At 45.2% G+C, this 25,373-nt stretch overlaps 1 protein-coding gene across 2 annotated transcripts in view; it reads right to left on the bottom strand.

The window, feature by feature from the left end:
* Positions 1-1,973: 1,973 nt before the first annotated feature.
* Positions 1,974-25,373, bottom strand: part of PEX11A (peroxisomal biogenesis factor 11 alpha) — a 29,441-nt gene continuing 6,041 nt past the window's right edge. For both annotated transcript variants that reach the window (XM_089653107.1, XM_089653106.1), the window contains 3 exons: positions 15,918-16,008; positions 15,604-15,719; positions 1,974-6,265 (listed from right to left, as the gene is read on the bottom strand). In XM_089653107.1, the coding sequence (XP_089509233.1) occupies positions 5,694-6,265; positions 15,604-15,719; positions 15,918-15,997 (768 nt within the window). In that variant the 5' untranslated portion in view covers positions 15,998-16,008 and the 3' untranslated portion in view covers positions 1,974-5,693. The remainder of the gene's footprint in view (positions 6,266-15,603; positions 15,720-15,917; positions 16,009-25,373) is intronic.

Here is a 25,373-nt window from a genome sequence, read left to right as displayed (position 1 = left end):
TTTTCTCTTTTTCAGACCATTCTCTGTAAACCCTAGAGTTGGTTGTGCATGAAAATTTCAGTAGATCAGCAGTTTTTGAAATACTCAAGACGTCTGGCACCAACAACCATGTCACGTTCAAAGTCACTTAAATGCCTTTCTACACCATTTTGATGCTCAGTTTGAACTTCTGCAAGTCGTCTTCACCACATCTAGATGCCTAAATGCATTGAGTTGCTGCCATGTGATTGGCTGATTAGCAATTTGTGTTACCAAGCAATTGAATAGGTGTACCTAATAAAGTGGCTGGTGAGTGTATAAGGTGCACTATGCCAGGTTAAATTCAACACTTTGGTTTGCACTGTTTATTGAAAACAGGTCAGTTTTGTTACTATATTGTATATTTTATCTTACAATGTCTGCAGTGCCATTCTAGGAAAAATTGTCCCTGATAAACAGCAGCCCTTTGTTTATAGGACATTATGCAACATCCAAAACAGGTAATCAATAAATGTGAATATCCTGACAGCTCTAACTTGGTAAACTCTAGTTTGGTTAAGATAAGTAAAGACTAATCTCATGATGTAACAGCGCAAATAATAAAAAATAAAATTATAATATACAAGTCCAAGAAAAGTCCCAAATTAAAGTCCGCTTTCCCAAAAAAAATGTGATATAAAAGTGAAAGAATAAAAGACTTTCATAAATTTTCCAGCGTGCTCATATGTGAGCATGCTGGAAAATTTATGAAATAGTCTTTTGTCTTTCGCTTTTTTATCAAATTTTTTTGGGACACTGGACTTTCATTTGGGACTTTTCTTGGACTTATAATAAAAAATAAAATATATAAAATTATAAGTCCAAGAAAAGTCCCAAATTAAAGTCCAGTATCCCAAAAAAAATTGATAAAAAAGTGAAAGACAAAAGACTATTTCATAAATTTATGAAAGTCTTTTTTCTTTCACTTTTATATTACATATATTATAATTTTATTTTTTATTATTTGCGTGGTGTTACATCGTGAGTTTTGTTTGATGTTTTGTCATTTTTTGAACAGCAGCATTTATTTTTGTTTGTTATTTCTTTGGCGCAAGGTTTCAATTTATCAAGTAAAGACTAATGTTCACTGCTTTTTGCATTGCCTTATTAAATTAGACCAAACAAATGGTAAAATCCAATATGTGTCCTTAAAAATGCTGTCATTAGAAATATTTGAAATGCCTACTGTCTGCTATAGGTCAACACTCGGGGATAACTTGGTTTTTGATTATTTACTTGTATATTCTCCCTGTCAGAGGAGACATATAAGCCAAACGTCAGACTGTGCTATCAGTGCTCATAGCAGATGCCCAACAACAGTCATAAAAGTGTTTTGTTAAAATGTCATTAAATCCACATCATTAAAAACTATCAATAAATGACGTATTACATGCTGTTCATACTCACTCATTCACTATGGGATTTGCTTCCTGTATTCTGGAAAAAGCCTGCTTTATCCTGCTGTTCTCTGTCTTCGTCATTTAGGCACAGTGTTGTATGACCACGTAATTGTCAGTAAGTAGCACAGTGATGAATAGCAAAAAAAAAAAATCCTGATCATCCTGGTCATGAAGGGGGCAAAACCTTCTGGAGGTAAAATGATTATTGTGCATTAACAATTCTATAGAGTTAATATGTGTTTCAGATGCATTGCACACGCACACTTTTTTTTTTCCTGTAATCAAAGTCAGTGACGGTGGTTGCAAAACTTCCACAGCCACCTGTCAGACTCTGCAGGCAGCATTACTTTAGCTTTACCATGAGACAACCCGAAAGCATGCATGTGTACAGCTCTATCCATGTCCCATTTTACACAATAAAGACTGCTGCTAGACAGTAGGGAAGCGTAAAAAAAAAAAAAAAAAAAATAGCTGCAACATAATCAATTCCTACAGGAGAGTTAGATACTCAAATGTTTATGCTCTTGACCTACATAAACACACTGCTCAAAGTGATTAAAGGAACACTTTTTAATCAGAGTATAGCATCAAGTCAATTAAACTCCTGAGGTATTGATCCCTCCTAGATTGTAAGCTCGAAAGAGCAGGGCCCTCAATCCCCTCATGTTTTGCATTGTATTGGTATTGTTCTGTCACATGTTCTGTCCCCCTTTGTAATGTACAGCGCTGAGCGAACCATTGGCGCTTTATAAATACTGTATAATAATAATAATAATCTGGTCAGTTAAGTAGCAGAGGGGGTTGTTAGTTTCAGCTGCTTTGGTGTTAATGAAATTAACAATAGGTGCACTAGATGGGCAACAATGAGATGACCCCCAAAACAGGAATGTTTTTACAGGTGGAGGCCACTGCCATTTTTTCCCTACTCATCTTTTCTGACTGTTGTTCACTAGTTTTGCATTTGGCTAGGGTCAGTGTCACTACTGGTAGCATGAGACGATACCTGGACCCTACAGAGGTTGCACAGGCAGTCCAACTCCTCCAGGATGGCACATCAATACGTGCCATTGCCAGAAGGTTTGCTGTGTCTCCCAGCACAGCCTCAAGAGCATGGAGGAGATTCCAGGAGACAGGCAGTTACTCTAAGAGAGCTGGACAGGGCCAAAGAAAGTCCTTAACCCATCAGCAGGACCAAGTATCTGCTCCTTTGTGCAAGGAGGAACAGGATGAGCGCTGCCAGAGCCCTACAAAATGACCTCCAGCAGGCCACTGGTGTGAATGTCTCAGACCAAACAATCAGAAACAGACTTCATGAGGGTGGCCTGAGAGCCTTACGTCCTCTAGTAGGCCCTGTGCTCACTCCCCAGCACCATAGAGCTCGATTGGCATTTCCCATTGAACACCAGAACTGGCATGTCCGCCATTGGCACCCAGTGCTTTTCACAGATGAGAGCAGGTTCACCCTGAGCCCATGTGACAGACATGAAAGGGTCTGGAAAAGCCATGGAGAACGTTATGCTGCCTGTAACATCGTTCAGCATGACTGTTTTGGTGGTGGGTCAGTGATGGTCTGGGGAGGCATATCCATGGAGGTATGCACAGACCTCTATAGGCTAGAAAATTGCACCCTGACTGCCATTAGGTATCGGGATGAAATCCTTGGACCCATTGTCAGACCCTACGCTGGTGCAGTGTGCCCTGGGTTCCTCCTGGTGCAGTGTGTCCTGGGTTCCTCCTGGTGCACAACAATGCTCGGCTTCATGTGACGAGAGTATGCAGGCAGTTCCTGGAGGAAGAAGGAACTGATACCATTGACTAGACCCCATGCTCACCTGACCTAAATCCAATAGAACCCCTCTGGGATATCATGTTTCGGTCCATCTGATGCCGCCAGGTTGCACCTCAGACTGTCCAGGAGCTCAGTGATGCCCTGCTCCATATCTGGGAGGAATTCCCCCAGGACACCATCCGTGGCCTCACTAGGAGCCTGCCCCAACGTTGTCAGGCATGCATACAAGCACGTGGGGGCCATACATACTACTGAGGACTATTTAGAGTTGCTGCAATGAAATTTCAGCAAAATGGACTAGCCTGCTGTATAATTTTTTTCACTTTGGTTTTTGGGGTGTCTTTCAATTCAGTCCTCTGTAGGTTGATAATTTTCATTTACATCTAATAGATATCCAGCAGGAGATTTTTTCCCCATTGAGATCTGATGTGTTTTTAACGTTTTCCTTTAATTTTTTTGAGCAGTGTATTACTGTATGCAATGTAATGCTCCTTGGTATGCCGAGGAGCAATTCTATTTCAATTAGGGATGCACCGATACCCTTTTTTGATCGATTGAGCGAATACAAGTACCAATATTTTCGGGGAAGTACTTGCCAATATCGAGTATCAATACTTTGCGGTGCAATTTTCATCAATCCAAAGTGTATGGACACAAACTGCACTGCAAAGAATAGCATGCAATTTGAACAGGAACGCAATGTCCATGCGGTTTCACCACTGCTCCTGTGTGAACCCGGGCTCGTCACAGCAGGAAACCTCCCTGCACTGATCCCATGCTGTCACAGAAGGAAAAACTGGGGATTTGAAATCCCTGCGGCTCTCTCTCCTCTCAGTGCAGGGGTGACATTACGGGCTAGATGGCTTTGGCCAGCACCACCACGGTGCTGACCAATTAGAAGCTGTCTAGCCCATACAGTCATCCCAACAATGAGAGGGGAGAAAGCCGTTTCACAGGTCTAGGGATTTGAAATTTCTGCAGTTTTCTTTCCTCTCCTTGGAGGGATAACAGTATGGGCTAGACGGATTCTAAATGGTCAGCACTGTGATGGTGCTGACCAGGGGTGGACTGACAACTTATGGGGCCCCTGGAAAATAGGGGATCATGGGGCCCCTGTGTCCTCGCCCACACTCAAACCACACCCAAAAAAGCCTATGAAAGGTACCAGGGGCATCTCATGGCGCCCCCTAATGACCCTGAGCCCTCGGGCAGTTCCCGAGTTCCCAAATAGTCAGTCCGCCCTGGTGCTGACCAAAGCCATCTAGCTCGTGCTTTCATACCTGCACTGAGAGGAGAGACAGCCGCAGGGATTTCAAATCCCCAGTTTTTTATTCTGTGACAGCATGGGATTGGTGCAGGGAGGTTTCCCGCACCGCTCCTGTGTGAACTCAGGCTGTGACAAGCCTGGGTTCACACAGGAGCAGTGGTGAAACCGTAGGCGATTTCGACCATGGCAGTGCCAAGCAATAAAAAGCTGTCTAGCCTGTACTGTCATCACTGCAAGGAAACGGGGGGGGAAGCCGCTTCACGGGTCTGGGGATTTGAAAGCCTTGCAGCTTTCTCTTCTCTCAGTGCAGCGATGACAGTACAGGCTAGATGGCTTCTGATTGGTCTAGCCCAGGGGTAGGCAACCTGCGGCTCTCCAGCTGTTGCAGGACTACAAGTTCCATCATGCCTCTGCAAGTCATAGCTGTAACTGTCAGTTTTGTAATGTTGCAACGCCTCATGGGAAATGTAGTTCCACAACAGCTAGAGAGCCGCAGGTTGCCTACCCCTGGTCTAGCCTGTACTGTGATCCCTGCACTGAGAGGAGAGAAAGCCACAGAGGAGTTCAAATCCCCAGCTTTTCCTTCTTTGACAGTATGGGATCCCTGCAGGGGGGTTTTCTGCATTACCCCTGTGTGAACTCAGGCTATGACAAGCTTGGGTTCACACAGGGACAGTGGGGAAACCGCATGCGTTTTGGACAGGAATCGCATATTCCTGTTCAAATCATATGCTATTCTTTGTGGTGAAATTTGCGTCCATACATTTTTTATTGACGCAAATCGCACCGCGCAGTATCGGTTTCAGGTATCGAGAGCATTTTCATGAGTTCGAGCAATAGTGAAAATACTCAGTATCGGTGCATCTATAGTTTTAATCTGTTATAATATACTACAGCAATGTTTTTAGTCAGATCTGAGTTTTTTTGAGCATGTTAGAATTGTCACTCAGGAAGCCATAGAGGCTATTTCCTCTCATTATCAGCGGAGGTTTTCTCAAAGTTAATTTAATGCATGTTTTATACCTGAATGTAGACTAAATGTGGCGTATGAGCAAACTAAGACTGGTCTATGGCACTAGTTGCTGTCCCTCCATTGCCCAACATTTTTCTTTAACCCTTTATTTAGTACACATTTTTATAGATCTCATTTTCACCATTAGTAATTAGCAGCATTGGGAATCTCATTGTGCACCAATTATTTTCCTCTTTCTTGGTTATATTAATTTTTAAGTTTTAATGCAGGTTGTGCTACTGTAATAATGCCTATAATGGAAGACACCAGGCCACATACACCAATGAAGCCCTGATTGGTTTGGTAGACTCCTAGCCGGTCAAGAGGACTAAGCAGGTCACAGACATTTTTGACTGTGTCCAGTAATACAGGTGGGTTGTTTCCAAGGCTCAGGTAGAAGATGGTTAAAAACTTCTCAAGGACTTTTCGGATGGAATTGCTGTGGTTGAGATCCGGTCCTCTCTCACAAACATTACCATTTTCATTTTGCTTCCTCCCTTTTCTCTTGTCCTCCATGCACCTTTTAATTACATATACATCCCTGGCCAGGTGAAAGAGGAGAGAATAGAAATAGCAGCGGGTAGCTCGAAGCCTCCATTTATCCTTGCTGAGGTCGGACACCAGCCCCACGCTGATTGCCCAGAGCACACTGTCGCAGATGAAGTAAAGAACTCGGTTTACATTGGCAGCCGTCAAGCAGTAGCACAAGGTAGGATCTGAGAGCTGGATAGCGGCTTTTGAAGCTTCGATGGCATGGATGAAGTTGCCCAGTCGGAACACTGAAAGACAATAAACACATTTAATCATTTATTTGTTAGATCTGTAATGTGAAAATGTTCAGCACAGTGCAACCAGGTTCACTGGATGCGTCCAAATAATTTGAAGTGCATTCTCATGTTATAAAAGTGGGTTGATGCAAACACTATACAGAACGAAGAGGAAGAAGTCTACAAGCTTTAGCCCTTTCGCTGCCAGAGCCATTTCTGCACACATTTTAAAAATCATTTTAGGTCTGGAGATTACATAAAACCCCCAAAACATATTTTCTGAAAGCAGACACGCTAGAGCACGTGTGTCAAACACAAGGCCCGTAGGGTCCTCCCACCTCTCCTGCAGCTGGGGCACCCTCAGGGGCGGACTGACAACTTATGGGGCCCGCGGGCAATAGGGGATCATGGGGCCCCTGTGTCCTTGCCCAAATTTAACAAAGCCTAAGAAAAAGGTACCAGGGGTATCACATGGGGCCCCCTACTGACCCCGGGCCCTCGGGCAGTGCCCGAGTTTCCAAATGGTCAGTCCGCCCCTGGGCACCCTTCATCATCTCAGCCCCCACCTTGTCTCAGCAGTAAAGCGGTGGACAGAACTCCTCCACCAGATCCTGTGATTCTCTGTGCAACCAGCTCCTGTTTGCCTGTCTCAGCAGTGGGCAGCAAAGAGGAGAACAGAACTCCTAGTTCCTGCACCTCTCTGTGCAGCCCCACCACTCCCTCATCTCCATATCCCTTAGTTTCAGCAGTTAGCAGACTCTGACAGCTAACTCCAGCCCTCCACTGGTCCCCCTCCAGACCCTGCAATTTCTGCTTCCCAGCTCTACTTCCAACTTCTTCGGGGCGGCAGCACAAGGTACGGGGGACTCTTGACTTTTGATGGTGGGAAGGCTCTGATGTAAGGGGTGGGTGCTCTGGACACCTAGTCTTATAAATACAACCGGCCCTTTCATGGCAACCATAATGTTGATGCTGCCCACAAAGGAGTTTGACACCCCAGCCTAGAAAATAACGTAGCGGTAGTTCCAATTTTTTTTATGTCACACAATATTACCGCAAAGGTCTAGGAAACGTAAAATTTCAGTAAAAAATACACTAAAGGTAATTTTCTGGCATACAAACACAATAAATTACCCAACTGTTTGGTAAAATATAAAAGAAGAGGTTGTACCAAGAAAATAGATACCCAACAAGACAAACTTTAACCATTAGCTGACCGCAGATAGCCGAATGACGGCTACACTGCGGGGGGCCAGTTCTGGGAGGGCGTCATATGACGTCCTCCCAGAACGTGCTCTCCTGCGCACCCCCGGGGCGCCCACCCGGCGATCTCTGTGATCGCTGTGTCCTACGGACACAGCTAATCACGTGATGTGGTAAAAGGCCAATCACAGCGGCTTTTTACCACGTGATTAGCCATGTCCAATGACACAGGGAAATGCAATTGACGGTTCTCGGCTGCGCTTTCCTCACGCTGTCAGAACGTGGGGAAAGTACTGCCAAGAACCGGCAGTTGTCAGAGCAGGCATCGGCACCGATCATCAGGGCACTGATGATCAGTGCCCTGATGATCGGTGCCCAGCAGTGCCACCCACCAGTTCCACCCACCTGTGCCCAGCAGTGCCGCCCACCAGTGCCCAGCGGTGCCACCCAGCAGTGCCACCCACCTGTGCCCAGCAGTGCCACCCACCTGTGTCACCCACCTCTGCCCATCAGTGCCACCCACCTCTGCCCATCAGTGCCACTCATCAATGCAGCCCAGCAGTGCTGCCAGTCAGTGCCCAGCAGTTGTGCCAGTCAGTGCCCAGCAGTTGCGCCAGTCAGTGCCCAGCAGTTGCGCCAGTCAGTGCTGACTATCAGTACCCATCATCAGTGCCGCCTATCAGTTCCACCTATCAGTGCCGCCTATCTGTGCCACCTCATTAGTGCTGCCTATCAGTGCCCTTCAGTTCTGCCTATCAGTGCCCATCAGTGCTGCCTATCAGTGCAGCCTCATCAACGCACATCAGTAAAGGAGAATAATTACCGGTTGCAAAACTTTTATAATAGAAGCAAATAAACCTTTTTTTTTCAAATTTTTTCGCTCTTTTTTTTGTTTATAGCGTTTAAAATAAAACCCCCGGCGGCAAGTAAATATCACCAAAAAAAAGCTCTATTTGTGAGAAAAAAATTATAAAAATTTCATATGAGTACAATGTTGCATGACAGCGCAACTGTCATTCAACGCGTCAGCGCTGAAAGCTGAAAATTGGCCTGGTAAGGAAGGGGGTATAAGTGCCCGGTAGGCAAGTGGTTAAATTTGCGTGCACCCATGAAATGGCAACAAACCTCAATACCCCTGGTTTTTCTTAGGTAATACTTTAACCACCTTCCGCCCGCCCTATAGTACAATAACGGGCGCAAGGTGGTTCTCTCGTTCTGATAGGACGTCATATGACGTCCTACCATTCTCACTGCGCATGCACGGCTCAGGGAGCACGCAGAGCGGCGATCGCTGGTGCGCTGTGTCCCTCGGACACAGCGGATCACGGAAAGAGCCGAAGAGCTGTGATCAGCTGTGTCCAATCACAGCTGATCACATGTAAACACGGAAATGCCGGTTATCGGCATTTCTCTCCTCTCGAGCTGTCACTGCTGGATGTCACTGCTATCCCTAACAGTCGGAGGGCAGACCATCTGGGAGGGGTGGTGAAGGTAGTGCAGGAAGGCCTAGACAGCTGGTGGTAGTAGGGGATTCTATAATCAGGACTGACAGATTAATTTGTCACCAGGATTCCCTCAACCGAATGGTTTGCTGTCTCACTGGTGCCAGGGTTTGGCATGTGGTGGACTGGGTCGATAAGTTACTGGGAGGGGCTGGGTATGACCTAGCTGTCTTGGTCCTTGTTGGAACCAATGACAGAATACATGGAAGGTGGAGGCTCCTTTAGAATCAATTTAAAGAACTAGGCTGCAAGTTGAAGGGAATGACCTCCAAGGTGATATTCTCTGAAATATTACCTGTGCCGTGCGCAACTCAGGAGAGACGGGGAGATTAGAGAACTCAATGCATGGCTGAAGACCTGGTGTAAGAGGGAAGGATTTGGGTTTCTAGAGCACTGAGCTGACTTTTCATTGGGGTGCAACCTATATGCTAGATATTTTGCACCTAAATGAAAGGGGGTCTGCTGTGCTGGGGGAGGGGTTTATGGGAAGGCTGGAGGAGTATTTAAACTAGGATTGAGGGGGGAGAGAGAATTATATTATAATGGGGTAGACAGATCGGACCGGGGTCAGTACTTATTGGTGGGTGGAATGGGGGAGGGCTATGGCAGATAAGAATGTTCCCATGTTACAAACAACCAGTAGAATTGCTACCATTTGTATGAAAATAAAAAATATGCAAAAGACATTTGCACAAGGTGTCAATGAATTAAAGTGTTTGTTCACCAATGCAGTAGCAGTATTTCTGTTATAGGGCGGTGGTTATAAGCAGGTGAACATTTGTGTTTGCAAAAATTTTAAAATTACATTCCAAACCATATAAAAGCTGCTATAGCTGACTTGTTCCACAGTCCAAAATATTAAAAAATGAAGAATGTTAAAAGGGCATTTGTCAGGTAAAATGTTTTAACTTATGTCTGCACTTGACAACAAGGGGGAGATTTAAAGTGTTACTACACCCAGGACCCGGCATTCGCTATATGTGGTCTCCCCGGACCCGGCATTCGCTATATGTGGTCTCCCCGGACCCGGCATTCGCTATATGTGGTCTCCCCGGACCCGGCATTCGCTATATGTGGTCTCCCCGGACCCCGCATTCACTATATCTGGTCTCCCCGGACCCCGCATTCACTATATCTGGTCTCCCCAGACCCCGCATTTACTATATCTGGTCTCCCCAGACCCTGCATTCACTATATCTGGTCTCCCCGGACCCTGCATTCACTATATCCGGTCTCCCCGGACCCTGCATTCACTATATCCGGTCTCCCCGGACCCCGCATTCACTATATCTGGTCTCCCCGGACCCCGCATTTACTATATCTGGTCTCCCCGGACTCTGCATTCACTATATCTGGTCTCCCAATTAACCTTTTGCAATAAAACCTGAAAGCGGATTGGTTTCTATGCAGAGTTGCACCAGATTTTGCACTCCTCCATTTTAGTAAATGAACCCCCAAGTGTCAGTATAAACCCAGGAAAGAGAAGCGAATGTACAACACATTTTTAAAATCCATCTGTGTATTGTACTTTGTTACAATAATCAGCATATGATCTGAGAATAGGACATGCTCCTCTTCTTTACAGTACTGGCTGACCTTTCACTCACTTAGTTAACCTGTGCACGTCATATAACTAACTGATCCAGCCCGGCACACAGATGACAGAGATGTAATCAGACATTCTTTCTCTAGCAGCCTCCCCTGTGAAATGAGACAAATGCTTAATGTGACTGCAGCCTCGGTGTACTACAGCAAGGGGGAATTGGGATGGCAGCGTTGCAGAAGATCAGAGCAGATGCGTATTTGCACACATCACTGCACAGGAGTTCCTCTGAGGACACAGGATGTAAGAATCTGAGTCTACATGTGTAGTGAGATGAAAACTGGGAACAATGGGTAATAAAAATAATAGCCACAAAAAAGTACCCCCCCCAAATGATATTTTTACAACCAGTGACGTATCGTCCATGGGTGCATAGTGTGCAATGCACATGGGCCCCGAGGGGGGAAAGGGGCCCACTGTGCTCTGACCCACTCTGCACCCATTGATGATACAAGTCTCAGGCACCACAGCCATGCCTGTCACTTCCCTCTCTCTCTCCTGTCACAGAGGATCTGTGCACCTCCATTCTCACTCACACAGATCCTGTCACTGGAGTGGAGAGCGGCTGTCTGCGGACCTGTACTGATGTCATCCACTGGAGTCCGGAAGAAAGAAATCTGAAATTTCCTTTGACAGATGTGCCTGAACCTGGTGAGGTCTGCGAGTTTGAGGAGGAGGGAGGGGGGGGGGGCTGTGCAGAATGCAGATGAGCTGGAGGGGTGCTAGGACAAAAGAGGATGGGGAAGGTTGGGAAGCCTGAGAATGGTGGAGAGGGGCTGAGAAGACTGAGGATAGGGAGGACTGTGAAGCCAAAAGGTAGGGGGGACTGTGAAGCTTGAGGGTAGGGGCGCTGTGAAGCCTGGGGATGGTGGGGTGCTGTGAAACCTGATGATGGAGGGGGGGGGGACGGACGGACGGACTGTGAAGCCTGAAGATGGTGGGGCAGGGGGGGGGCTGAAAAGACTAAGGATGGGGGGGAGGACTATGAAACCTGGGGATGGGGGAGGGGACTGTGCAGACACTGCTCTGTCTATTTTCAGTGTATCATATGTAATAGAAGAGTTTTAATTTTTTTAAATAATTGTGCTGAGGTTTCTACATGTCTGAGACCTTACTTGTCGCACAGCATATTTTATGGGTACAAGGCGGCTTTTGTTTTAGTTGGCAACGCCCCTATAAGTCCCACCCACTGTTAACACAATTTGGCCGCACTCACCATTCGCTGCGGCACGCTATGCACACAGCATTACTACTCTACAGCTATGCCCCAGGTCTTTAACAACCCTAGCAGCACCCCAGCCACAATAAAAACCATGCCCACTCTTTGCCACAGTGCATGAAGCATGCCATATATTTTTTTTGTTTTATCAAACAATAGGCCCAGCTTATGATCTTTCACACAGGCCCATTCATTTTATAAATCATGCCTTAGATCAGTGGTTCTCAACCTTCCTAATGCCGTGACCCTTTAATACAGTTCTTCATGTTGTGGTGACCCCCCACCATAAAATTATTTACCCAGAAATTATAATTCATGAGTGTCGTTTTACCTCCAATACTGCTGCTTTCAACACAGTAGCTGCTTTTAACAGAGTAGCTGCTTTCAACACAGCAGCTGCTTTCTACACAGTAGCTGCTCTTTACACATCGGAAATATGTGTTTTCTGATGGTCTTAGGCGACCCCTGTGAAAGGGTTGTTTGACCCCCAAAGGGGTCGCGACCCACAGGTTGAGAACCATTGCCTTAGATTAAATCCTACAGTCTCTGATAAGGAATATCCACTGAATTTTATATGTAGTCTTTTGGTGATGTCAGAGGCTGCACTTGAGGTGCGCCCCCCGTATATCAAGCAAGTTGACCACCACTGCTCTAGGGGCTCATTTACACATAGTGCAGTGACTGGTGTGTGTCTGTTCTGGATGAACTACAGTCACTGCTAGAGCACAAAGAAAACAATAGTTTTCTATGTGTCCCCTGTTAGCACTGCAATGCAGCGCAGAGGTGTGGTGCAGTGAGCTGTGGTAAAATGCAGACATGATGCATTTTATGCCAGCACACAGCTAGGCACCGCATGTCACCACAGTAGCGCAAAGCACTGCAACATGATTGAAGTGTCAATATGAAGGGAAAAAAAAAAAAAGAAGGAAATTGTGTGATGCGCTGAAATGCACACTGTGAAGGACCCTAAATGGCGATGAGAAATAAACGATACCGTACATAGGGGTTTTTTTTTTACTACAACTGGAGGGCAAAATCTGGTGCAGCTCTGCATAGAAACCAATCAGCTTCCAGGTTTTATTGTCAAAGTTTAAAGTGATATTAAAGGTTTGGTTATTTTTTAATACTTGCCTGCTACATGCAACGATTTTGCACAGAGCAGCCCCAATCCTTTTCTTCTCCTCTTCAATTTCTTGCTCCTGGCTGCTCTCCCTTGACCAGTGCCCCCAATAGCAGACTGCTTGCTATGGGGGCACTGGTGTGTGCTCGCTCCAAAGGCCCACTCGATGCGCCATAAGACACATAAAGCCACGGCTCAGCCCCGCCCCACTCTCTCCTCATTGGCTGTGATTGACAGCAGTGGGAGCCCATGGCTCCTGCTGCTGTCTCAGCCAATGAGGAGAAAGAGTCCAGGGATAGCCGAGGCTGCCATGCACATTGCTGGATTGAGAGGGGGGCTCGGGTGGGTGAGTATTAGGGGGACAGCACACAGAAGGTTTTTTGCTTTCATGTATAGAATACATGAAGGTAAAAAACCTTCAGCCTTTACAATCACTTTAATTGTACAAGCTGATGCTAGGCAGGCCATAGATCAGGTGTAGGCAACCTTTGAGAGGTGGAGATCTACCTGAACAACATGAAAGATCAAAGATCACCGGGGTTCAGCGCCATTTAAAAAAAAAAAAAATAGCAAGGCCTAACTAAATGGTAAGGAAAATGTAGAAAAATATAATAAAACAAATGTCACTGTAAAAATACAAACTTAGCCTACCTTAAAAATGGACAATATCAGTCAGTAGGGCAGAGGTTGTTGTCAGCCAGTAGGGCAGTGGATGGTGTCAGTAGGGCAGAGGTTGGTGTCAGTAGGGCAGAGGTTGGTGTCAGTAGGGCAGAGGTTGGTGTCAGTGGAGTAGTGGACAGCATCAGTAGGGCAGAGGTTGGTGTCAGTAAGGCAGTGGATGGTGTCAGTAGAGCAGAGGTTGGTGTCAGTCGAGCAGTGGACAGCATCAGTAGAGCAGAGGTTGGTGTCAGTCGAGCAGTGGACAGCATCAATAGGGCAGAGGTTGGTGTCAGTAGGGCAGTGGATGGTGTCAGAAGTTTTTATTTTTACATTTTTATACTTTTCACAATTTCTTTAGGAGCCCTGTTGAATGGGGAGCATTTGGGGGAGGAGCCAGGCAGGTCTACCTGCCCATGGTTGACAGGTGGACCGCGATCGACAGGTTGCCAAACCCCGCCATAGATGATGCAATTTTCTTTCCTGCAACCACAGGTCAGTGTTGATGGGGGAATCCCTCCCACGGAGCTATTGTGTTCTCTTGGCCAGAGTTGGTTGCCGAAGGGATTCGTCCCTGCCGGGAGAAGAGTGATTATTGCTAGCTGCTATAGTTGCTGGCAATAATCTCCTGTAATAATCTCTCATGCTCATTGTACCAAAGTCGATCAATGGATCAACTTGGGTACAATCAGCCTACCTATACATGGTTCAAATATTGACCAGTCCCTGCTGAACCAGCTGAGGTTCAAACCATCTATGGCCGGCTTTAAAAGATGAATGGCTACCATGCACAGCTGCAGCAGATTCGGAGTGCTCCAGTTTTAGTAAATCTAACTCATAATTTATTTATTTTATTTCAGGTACTTATATAGCGCCGTCCATTTACGCAGCACTTTACATATATATTGTACATTCACATCAGTCCCTCACCCTCAAGGGGTGTACAATCTATATTCTAACAGCTTCCTCACTGACAGCTCTGGATGTTTCCAAATCTGGTATCACAACTGCATCTACCTCAGCAAAGGCCAAGGTGAACAAGCCAATGACCAGAATGTAGATTACAACACAAAGGGCATTGACCGAAGGATTTTGGGGGGGTAGCAGGAAAACATCTGGCACAACAGCATAACAGATGTAGTGACATTTAAAGCCTGGTACACACAATGAGAATATGCATGCTAGTCTCATATGGAAAATGAAGAGGTTACTAAAGTTATGAAAAGTCTCATAAGACAGAATACAACTTCGGAAGGGATGTGATGTATTGTATTGTAATGCATTCTTTCATTACTGAACATGTGCGGTCTTGCTCAGTCAATTTTTTTTTTTTGTTAGCCTTGGTTCACACTGATGCAGTGTAGAATTTGCAGCAGTTTCAGTGCGAATTCCGCACCGCATCAGAATCGCACCCCATTCATGCGAACCGCTGCGGGTGTGTATGTTAAGGTAACACTCTGAAATCGGTCCGCAAAACACAGTGCGACGTGCAGAATCTGATCGCATAGGTGTGAATACCCATGCGATCCGATTCTAGTGCGGACCCAAAAAAGGGTTCTGCACATTTTGGTGTGGTGTGATTAGAGGCACACAAATCGCATGTGATTTGCACAGGAATGAGGTGCGGTTCCTGTGCGAATCACATGCAATATACCGCACCGCACATATGTGAACACGGTCTTACAGACGAATACTGTACTGATTAAATGAAAATTGTTTGTTCTGTTCTCTTCCGAGTCATGCTTGTCCCTCCAGAAAATTTAGCATGAACTGTTGTGACCGGATCTCGAAATCCGAGTACGATCGATCAGATTATTGGACGACCGCTCCATAAACCTTTTCATCATCCGATTTTCTCATCGTGTGTACTAGGCTTTAGTGCAAGCCTGTCTAATTATTTTGCGCATATCCAGATTTAAAAGCAGAACACACAAATGCAAAAGGGAAAATCACAATCAGGTTTGGGAATGCAATGATTAGAGAACAGGGGATTATTTATAACTATGGCAACTAAGGGAAAGTTCCACAGCCAATTCTAGTACTTACATTTACGGCCAGAGCCCATGTTAGATTCCACTCGTTTGAGCTTCATTACCACTTTCTCTCTGCCAGCTTTATTCTCTAACATATAACTAAGCAACATGCATGCATACTGAGTAGCTCTGAAATGGAAAAAAATGAGTGATGGTTTTCATGGTAAAAAAAAAACAAGAAAAAGATTTACTGTTTGTTAGATCAAAACTACATCTACTTTATAAAAGGCCTAACCAACCTACCGATGACATTACCTGACAGACATGACATGACATTACCTGCACACTGACAGATCAGACAATGAGACAGGTCCTGCAAAGTTGTACCTGAAAAGCCGATCTCTTCCTTGGCTTTGGTTCATGAACTTCACAAATCCATCCATAGTAGCCGCTTGTGTCAGACACATTCTGACTACGACTGTAAGAAATGAAAGGAAAAACATTTATAAAGGCCAAGTACTGAAATTTCTGTTTTGTTAAAGCATAGCCGAACCCTTTTGATACCCTTTTTTTGATCGGTGAGTATGAGTACTGATACTGAAAATGTGGAACAGACTCCCTCAAGAGTTAGTTCTGGCCAGCTCAGTGGATTGCTTTAAAAAAGTCCTGGATTCTTTCTTAGATACACAGAATATAACTGGATACTAACATTTATAGATAAAGTTGATCCAGGGAATATCTGATTGCCTCTCGGGGGATCAGGAATGAATTTTTTCCCCTGCAGGAGCAGATTGGATCATGCTTTGCTGGGTTTGTTGCCTTCCTCTGGATCAACTGTGGGTGTAGGATTATAACTTATTTTTTTGGTAGAACTGGATGGACTTTTGTCTTTTTTCAGCCAGACTAACTATGTAACTATGATACTTTCTGTCAAGTACACACAGATACCGAGTACCGATACTTTGCTGTGTGATTTCGTCAATACAAAATGCATGGATGCAAATTTCACTGCAAAAGAATAGCATGTGATTTGAACAGGAATATGATTCCTGTCCAAATCGCATGCAGTTTCCCCACTGCTGCTGGGTGAGCCAGGCTGTCATAGCCGGAGTTCACATAGGAGGAAGTTTCCCGCAGCGGTGAGTGGGCAAATGGGCGTGTGGGGATGTATACCATGGAGGCAGATGCTCAACAGCTGGAAGGCCACCAGTTTGACACCCCTGTGCACAGCAATCCAAAGCAGTGTGCACGAGCTGACAGGGAGGAGAAAAGTTTTGTTTACAAACAACTCTCCTCCAGCTGGGACCCGGTGATTGACAGCCACGAATGGTGGTGTGGGTAGGGCGGGTGCGCCCCCAACCGGAAATGCGAAATCAAGTATACACACATGTGATTTTGAGCACCCATGCTGCCCTGTAGCAGTATTTCTGCTATAGGGTGGTCAGGAAGCGGTTAAACAGCTCTCTGCCTTCACTTACTCAATAAAAGAAGTTAAAGTGCCACTAAACCCACATAATTAAAAACGAACAATAAATGCTGTATTACAATTGATTTCTGTGTTCTGCAAAAAAACAAATCCTGGTTGATCCTGCTGTTCTCCATGTCCCCCTCCTCTCCATGTCCCCACTATAGTTTGGGATTTTGCAAAACAGTGTTGGAAGCTACTGCACATGCTCAGTTTCTATCCCTCCCTATCACATCTGAGCAGCCCCTGTGACTATAGTCACACATGTGGGAGTAGTATACACAGTTGTAAATGACAGCCCACTCCTTCCCTCCTCCTCCATGCCCACTAGCCAGATAAACACAATGAGGGCAGATGTCAAGGATCCGGATGTGACCAGAGATGTGTGGACTGACACAGGGAATAGCAGGCTTCAGGAGTAATGTAATAATAATATAGTTTATTTGTGTGACACACCAATATACAAACGCACCGTCCAAGTAAAAACCAAATAATCAGAAACCTTCACCCAATATATACAGAACAAAAGAGTAGTCAGGGCTAGCCGGGGTCATACACAGTTGATCAAGCATGGGGTAGGGAGAGGCAGACAGGACACTGAGCAGATCACAGGAGCAGGTTCAGGAAAACAGGTTATCACAGGCACATGGGAACAAAACACCAAGGCACTGGTTACAGGCATGATTGCTGCTTAAATACACCTCCTGCAATCAGCCTCAGGTGATGGCTTGATTGCAGGAAGTGAGATCCTGGCTGCTGAAAAGCACCCGCTGGCAAGAACTGGTACTGCAGCCCATTAGCACCAGCTGCGATGAGTCCTTTCCTGACAGCAGGATATTACATCTTGATTAATAAAGTCTTCGCCTCCATTTTTCCAAGACACAGGCTGCAGGAGCATGACATAGCCTGTGACTGGTAGAACTCCATTCACAAGTTAGTTCAAAGAAATAATAAAGAATTGATTTCAAATATACATTTGTCTGACAATTTCAAACAGCTTATTGATATTAATAAATTTATATTTTTACTTGTTATTCCAAAGGCTGTTATTTTAATTATAATTTTGAACATATGACCAGCAGCAGAGGACTAGAAGCTCCTCCTGCCACTGTTTCCCTGCAGACAGCCTGTGGAAGAGCTGGGTCATGTGACAACTGTATATTGATTAGGAAAAAAGGTACTTCTATATTTTTTTAATTAAAATAATTACAGTGCCATCATCCATATACAATAAGAGAAGGGATAATGTAAATGTAAAAAGCTGTGTGTTTAGTATCACTTCATGCTCTTTACAGAAGCAGGGTAATTACTATTCAGGGAAGTCTAGCCTACAATCTGAATGCTGCTGCAATATTGTATGCTGTTGGCAATATTTTATGACATGGCTGGCTTAACCACCAGTACCCGTACTTATAATACCCTTTCATTACCAGCCAGTTTTCAGTGATATGATTTGACTGACAATTACTCATACAAAATTGTACCCACATTCAGAAAACAGCTTTCTTTTGGTGGTATTTATTAACCACTGTTTTTTGTATTTTTTTACCATATAAAGGAAAAAACAAAAAAGACAAAACTAGTGGTGCACCAAAATGAAAATTCTGGTGCCAAAACTGAAAACTCAGGATGCACTTGGCCGAAAACTGAAATGGACTATATTATATATATATATTATATATATATATATATTCCAATATAAATCAATTTGAATTTAAAAATTACAATCCAGTAACGTAAAATACCTTTTATTGAAAGGAACACACAAAAATTGGATAGAAAATAAAAAAATAAACAGAATGCCAGAAGGCCGTTATTCTGTTTCACGTAAACATATTCATTGAATCAACTTATTGTGCAAAATAATAAAGAAATTAATCAACGACCGCAACTGTGCCCCATGGACCAGGGCAGCTAGCAAGTTAAACGCCTCATGGGGACGCATATGACCGGGCACCTCTAGTCTGTGTCAGTGTACCCGTGGCCGTCAGCCCCCCACTTCAGTGGGGAGAAGGATCTATTACGGGAGCTACACCCGCACATTTTGCTGGATCAGTAAGTAGCGGCCCCTCTCCAGGACGCGTTGTGGGGCGTGGGTTCTCCCTAGGGTGGACAGTCCTGCGGGGTCCCCTGTCACCTTACCCATCCTCCACCCCCCCTCCCTGTAGCAACGTCCTGGGAGACCTGGCTGTGGGGACGTTGCCAGCCACAGTGGAAGCGTGGGCTTAGGCTAGGTACCTTATTACTGGCATGATCCTGGTAGTGTGGGCTCCCTGCCAGTGGTCTGGTCTGGGACTCACCTGGGGATGAGGGGGCTTTCTTTTGCTGTGGGTGGAGGTGTCTACTATTGATTCTGGGCCTACCTATACTTAAGCTGCACGGGTCACGCTGACATGCGGCTCGGATGGCTGGCAGACATATTGCAGCCGTGGTGGTCATTTTCATGGAGGTTTTTGGCTGGTGGCCTATAGTGTCCAGCGCAGAGGCCATTTTCTTTGTGTCAGAGGGCCTATCAAGGGATTGAGGCTGGCTGGGGGAGGTCCTTATTTTTTCATTTTTTCCATAGTCCGCGGCAGGGACTTCCCTAATGCACCTCGGGCGCAGTCACTACCATCCTAAAGGAGGATGGGGCAGCGCAACCCACATCTCCCCAGTAAGAACGGAGCAGGACGGAACCATGCACCGGCCAGCTGGTAGCGGCTATTTTCAGCACCTGTATCAGTTCCTATTTTCATATTGGCCAAATGCAGATAGGGCCATATTTGGCTGACACGTTTCGGCCACTGAAAGTTTGGTGCATCCTTACAAAATCCCTCATGTGGTATATTTCTTGGGGCCCTAAAATTGTTTAGGACATAGGTCATAAGTCAACTTGGGTACAATCAACCAACCCATACATGAATCAAATCATGGCCAATTAAGCAGGGACTGGCCGAGACTCAATCTATCTTTGGCTGTCTTAAAGTGTTCCTAAACCCAGGACCCTGCATCCAATAAACAGGTGAAACTCGAAAAATTTGAATATCCTGCAAAAGTTCATTTATTTCAGTAATGCAACTTAAAAGGTGAAACTAATATATGAGATAGACTCATTAGATGCAAAGCAAGATAGTTCAAGCCGTGATTTGTCATCATTGTGATGATTATGGCTTACAGATCATGAAAACCCCAAATCCACAATCTCAGAAAATGAGAATATTACATTCAATCAATAAAACAAGGATTGTACATAGAACAATATCGGACCTCTGAAAAGTATAAGTATGCATATGTACTCAGTACTTGTTTTGGGCCCCTTTTGCAGCAATTACTGCCTCAATGCGGCGTGGCATGGAAGCTATCAGCCTGTGGCACTGCTGAGGTGTTATGGAAGACCAGGATGCTTCAATAGCGGCCTTCAGCTCTTCCGCATTGTTCGGTCTCATGTCTCTCATCTATCTCTTGGCAATGCCCCATAGATTCTCTATGGGGTTCAGGTCAGGCGAGTTTGCTGGCCAATCAAGCACAGTAATCCCACGGTCATTGAACCAGGTTTTGGTTCTTTTGGCAGTGTGGGCAGGTGCCAAGTCCTGCTGGAAAATGAAGTCAGCATCCCCATAAAGCTCGTCTGCGGAAGGAAGCATGAAGTGCTCCAAAATCTCCTGGTAGACGGCTGCGTTGACCCTGGACTTAATGAAGCACAGTGGACCAACACCAGCAGATGACATGGCTCCCCAAATCAACACAGACTGTGGAAACTTCACACTGGACTTCAAGCACCTTGCAGTGTGTGCCTCTCCATTCTTCCTCCATACTCGGGGTCCTTGGGCCTCTCCATTCTTCCTCCATACTCTGGGTCCTTGGTTTCCAAATGAGATGCAAAAGTTGCTCTCATCAGAAAAGAGGACTTTGGACCACTGAGCAACAGACCAGGTCTGTTTTTCTTTAGCCCAGGTCTGACGCTTCTGACGTTGTTTGTTGTTCAGGAGCGGCTTGACAAGAGGAATACGACATTTGAAGCCCATGTCCAGGATTCATCTGTGTGTGGTGGCTCTTGATGCACTGACTCCAGCCTCAATCCACTGAGGCCGGAGTCCAGCGGGACTTGGCACCTGCCCACACTGCCAAAAGCACCAAAACCTGGTTCAATGACGTGGGATTACTGTGCTTGATTGGACAGCAAACTCGCCTGACCTGAACCCCATAGAGAATCTATGGGGCATTGCCAAGAGATAGATGAGAGACATGAGAGACAGGAGGCCGAACAATGCAGAAGAGCTGAAGGCCGCTATTGAAGCATCCTGGTCTTCCATAACACCTTAGCAGTGCCACAGGCTGATAGCTTCCATGCCACGCCGCATTGAGGCAGTAATTGCTGCAAAAGGGGCCCAAACCAAGTACTGAGTACATATGCATGCTTATACTTTTCAGAGGTCCGATATTGTTCTATGTACAATCCTTGTTTTATTGATTGCATGGAATATTCTAATTTTCTGAGATTGTGGATTTGGGGTTTTCATGAGCTGTAAGCCATAATCATCACAATGATGACAAATCACGGCTTGAACTATCTTGCTTTGCATGTAATGAGTCTATCTCATATATTAGTTTCACCTTTTAAGTTGCATTACTGAAATAAATGAACTTTTGCACGATATTCTAATTTTTCGAGTTTCACCTGTATCTGGTCTCCCCGAACCCCGCATTCACTATATCTGGTCTCCCCGGGGCCTGCATTCACTATATCTGGTCTCCCCGGGGCCTGCATCTACTATATCTGGTCTTCCACAGTACACAGAACATGGATATGCAATTATTTTAGTAAATATAAACTGCTATAAGCTTTTTCTCATCAGATGTTAGAGCAGTCTTGTGTATTTTACCAGTGCCCAGCAGAGCACATGTTAAGGCTTGTAGGAGGAGTTTTCTTTCTGCTCTAGGAGGATGCAAACCCCTGACTTCTATCAGAACAGTGCTGTTTGGCCCTGTGATGATCAGATGCACTCTAAAGAAAAAAAAAACTTTAGCAATACACACTAAACTGAGCATGTGCAAAATGCATATGGTTTAGTCTGTCTTATCAGGAAATAAGCTGTGGTCACTTGAAAAAGGGAAGGAACAGAGAAGAAAGGATCAAACAGCCTTTTTACACAATGTGAAAGATTAACCCCTTAGTTTTCCACAGTGAGTATAACAAGCATGCTTTACTGCATATACACACTAATTTTACTGTTATGGGTTTAGTAACACGAAGTCTAACTAGTTTTAAAGAATATGTAAACCCAACATTTCATATTCATGATATATGTCTGCTGTACCAAAAAAAGTATCCTGTTCTCTTTGTATTGCTTCCTTTGTGTGAAATCCCTGGTGTTCCTACCAGTTCCACTGCTTTCCTATTAAAAACTGACCGCACTAGGCATGAGAGCACAGCGTGGTCAGTTCTCTAGCTGTGCTGGGAACTTAGCCTGTTCTCCTTGAATGATCACACTTTTGTTGAAACAACCTTCCTGCACAGGCATTCACTGGGAAGATCAGTGTGCTGCTATTTCTCCTCTCCACCTCTCTAACCTTAATATGCAGCTGAGAACAGAGGGTATGTGATCACTTATAAAAAAGGGAAAATAAGGGTATTTATGTTTTTTATATATACACACAAATGTTTTGCCTTTCATTTCTATTTTAATCTTAATTGTTTTACAAAGAGATGGTTTGCATACAGTATCTCCCAAAAGTGAATACACCCCTCACATTTTTGTAAATATTTTATTATATATTTTCATGTGACAACACCGAAGAAATTACACTTTGCTACAATGTGCCGTAGTGAGTGTACAGCTTGTATAACAAAATAACTCAACACACAGCCATTAATGTCTAACCTGCTGGCAACAATGCAGGGCCCGGGGAGACCTGATATAGTGAATGCAGGGTCCGGGGAGACCTGATATAGTGAATGCGGGGCCCGGGGAGACCTGATATAGTGAATGCGGGGTCCGGGGAGACCTGATATAGTGAATGCGGGGTCCGGGGAGACCTGATATAGTGAATGCGGGGTCCGGGGAGACCTGATATAGTGAATACAGGGCCCGGGGAGACCTGATATAGTGAATGCAGGGCCCGGGGAGACCTGATATAGTGAATGCAGGGTCCTGGGAGACCAGATATAGTGAATGCAGGGTCGTGGGAGACCAGATATAGTGAATGCAGGGTCGGGGGAGACCAGATATAGTGAATGCAGGGTCGGGGGAGACCAGATATAGAGAATGCAGGGTCCGGGGAGACCGGATATAGTGAATGCAGGGGCCGAGGAGACCGGATATAGTGAATGCAGGGCCCGAGGAGACCTGATATAGTGAATGCAGGGCCCGGGGAGACCTGATATAGTGAATGCAGGGCCCGGGGAGACCTGATATAGTGAATGCAGGGCCCGGGGAGACCTGATATAGTGAATGCAGGGTCCTGGGAGACCAGATATAGTGAATGCAGGGTCGTGGGAGACCAGATATAGTGAATGCAGGGTCGGGGGAGACCAGATATAGTGAATGCAGGGTCAGGGGAGACCAGATATAGTGAATGCAGGGTCGGGGGAGAACAGATATAGTGAATGCAGGGTCGGGGGAGACCAGATATAGAGAATGCAGGGTCCGGGGAGAGCAGATATAGAGAATGCAGGGTCCGAGGAGACCGGATATAGTGAATGCAGGGTCCGAGGAGACCGGATATAGTGAATGCAGGGTCCGAGGAGACTGGATATAGTGAATGCAGGGTCCGGGGAGACCGGATATAGTGAATGCAGGGTCCGGGGAGACCGGATATAGTGAATGCAGGGTCCGGGGAGACCGGATATAGTGAATGCGGGGGCCAATGTTTAGTAACACTTTAAGGCCTCCCATACAGTGGAGTACTGCGATGTATACAATAGAGCATTGTCCTGCATAATTATCATGGTCTACTTGAAAGATGAAGATTTTTTTCTTGTACCACGGCTTGAAGAAAGTGTCTTCTAAAAACTGGCAGTAGGTTTGAGAGTTGATTCTGAGTCCATCCTCAACCCGAAAACATCCAACTAGATCATCTTTAATACCACCCCATACCACTACCCCACCTCCACCCTGCCGGCATCTGAGTCAAAGTGGAACTCTGTGTCCCCGTTACTGATGCAGCCACAGGCCCATCCATCTGGTCCATCGAGAGTCACTCATCTCATCAGTCCATAAAACCTTTGAACACTTTGTCTTCAGATATTTCTTGGCCCAATTTTAACATTTCAACTTCTATGTCTTGTTCATTGGTGGTCGGGTTTCAGCCTCCCTGACCTTGGTCATGTCTCTGAGCACTGAACACCTCGTACTTCTGGGCACTCCAGGTAGGTTGCAGTTCTAGAATATGACAGCACTGGAGGATAATGGGTTCCTGGTAGCTTCACATTTGATTCTTCTCAAATCTTTGCCAGTTAATTTGCGTCTTTTTTTTCTCAACACGTTTCTTGTGACCCTGTTGACCATTTGCAAGAAAACGTTTGATGGTTCTGTGATCACGCCCCAATATCTTAGCAATTTGTGCTGCATCCCTCTGCAAGCCTTTTTACAATTTTTGACTTTTCAGAGTCAGTTTAAACTCTTTTTTGGCCCATTTTGCTGCCTAATAGTTATGCACACCTTAATATAGGGTGTTGACCTCCTTAGGCCACTCCCACCCACATTACACAAGTACACCACCTGATATGCTTACATCCAATAAGCAGTCACGTTTATACAGCTTGAAGTTGGACAATATGCTTAAAAATGATGATTTGGTCAAAATACTCACTTGCCTAATAATTGTGCCCACAGTGTATGTCATATGAGAACACACCTATACAATCCAATCAAATTCTATCCAAACACACAGGCTCCTATATTACACAGGTGTTTTTAGATGCAAAAGTGATTGTACAATCAGATTGTATAGTCAGCTTTCTATAAAATTGCGTGACCCATTTCTGTTGCATTTTGCAGGCTTTTGTACTACATACCTGTTGATAGATCTGTAGGAGATTGGACAATCAGATTGTATAGTGTATGCAGGGTCAGGACTAGGTGGTGGGACGCTCCTCCTGCTCCTTACTGACAGAAGTGTGTGCAGTGTCACTCCTGTCAGAAGGAGCAGTGGCTGATAGCTGCTGCTGGAGGGAGGATTTGGCTTTCTCTTCCCCCCCAGCCCTCCCCACATCACCTGATAATGCTTACATCCAATAAGCATTCAAGTTTATACAGCTTGGAGTTGGCCAATATGAATAAAAACGATGATTTGGTCAAAATATTAATTTGCCTAATAGTTGTGCACACAGTGTATGTCATATGAGAACACACCTATGCAATCCAATCAAAGGCTCTTGTACTACATACCTGTTGATA

The sequence above is a fragment of the Staurois parvus genome, unplaced genomic scaffold (genome assembly GCF_062004578.1).
Source record: "Staurois parvus isolate SC_StPar_1 unplaced genomic scaffold, SC_StPar_1.0 ptg000698l, whole genome shotgun sequence".
NCBI lineage: Eukaryota > Metazoa > Chordata > Amphibia > Anura > Ranidae > Staurois > Staurois parvus.
This window is presented reverse-complemented; position numbering and strand designations above follow the sequence as displayed.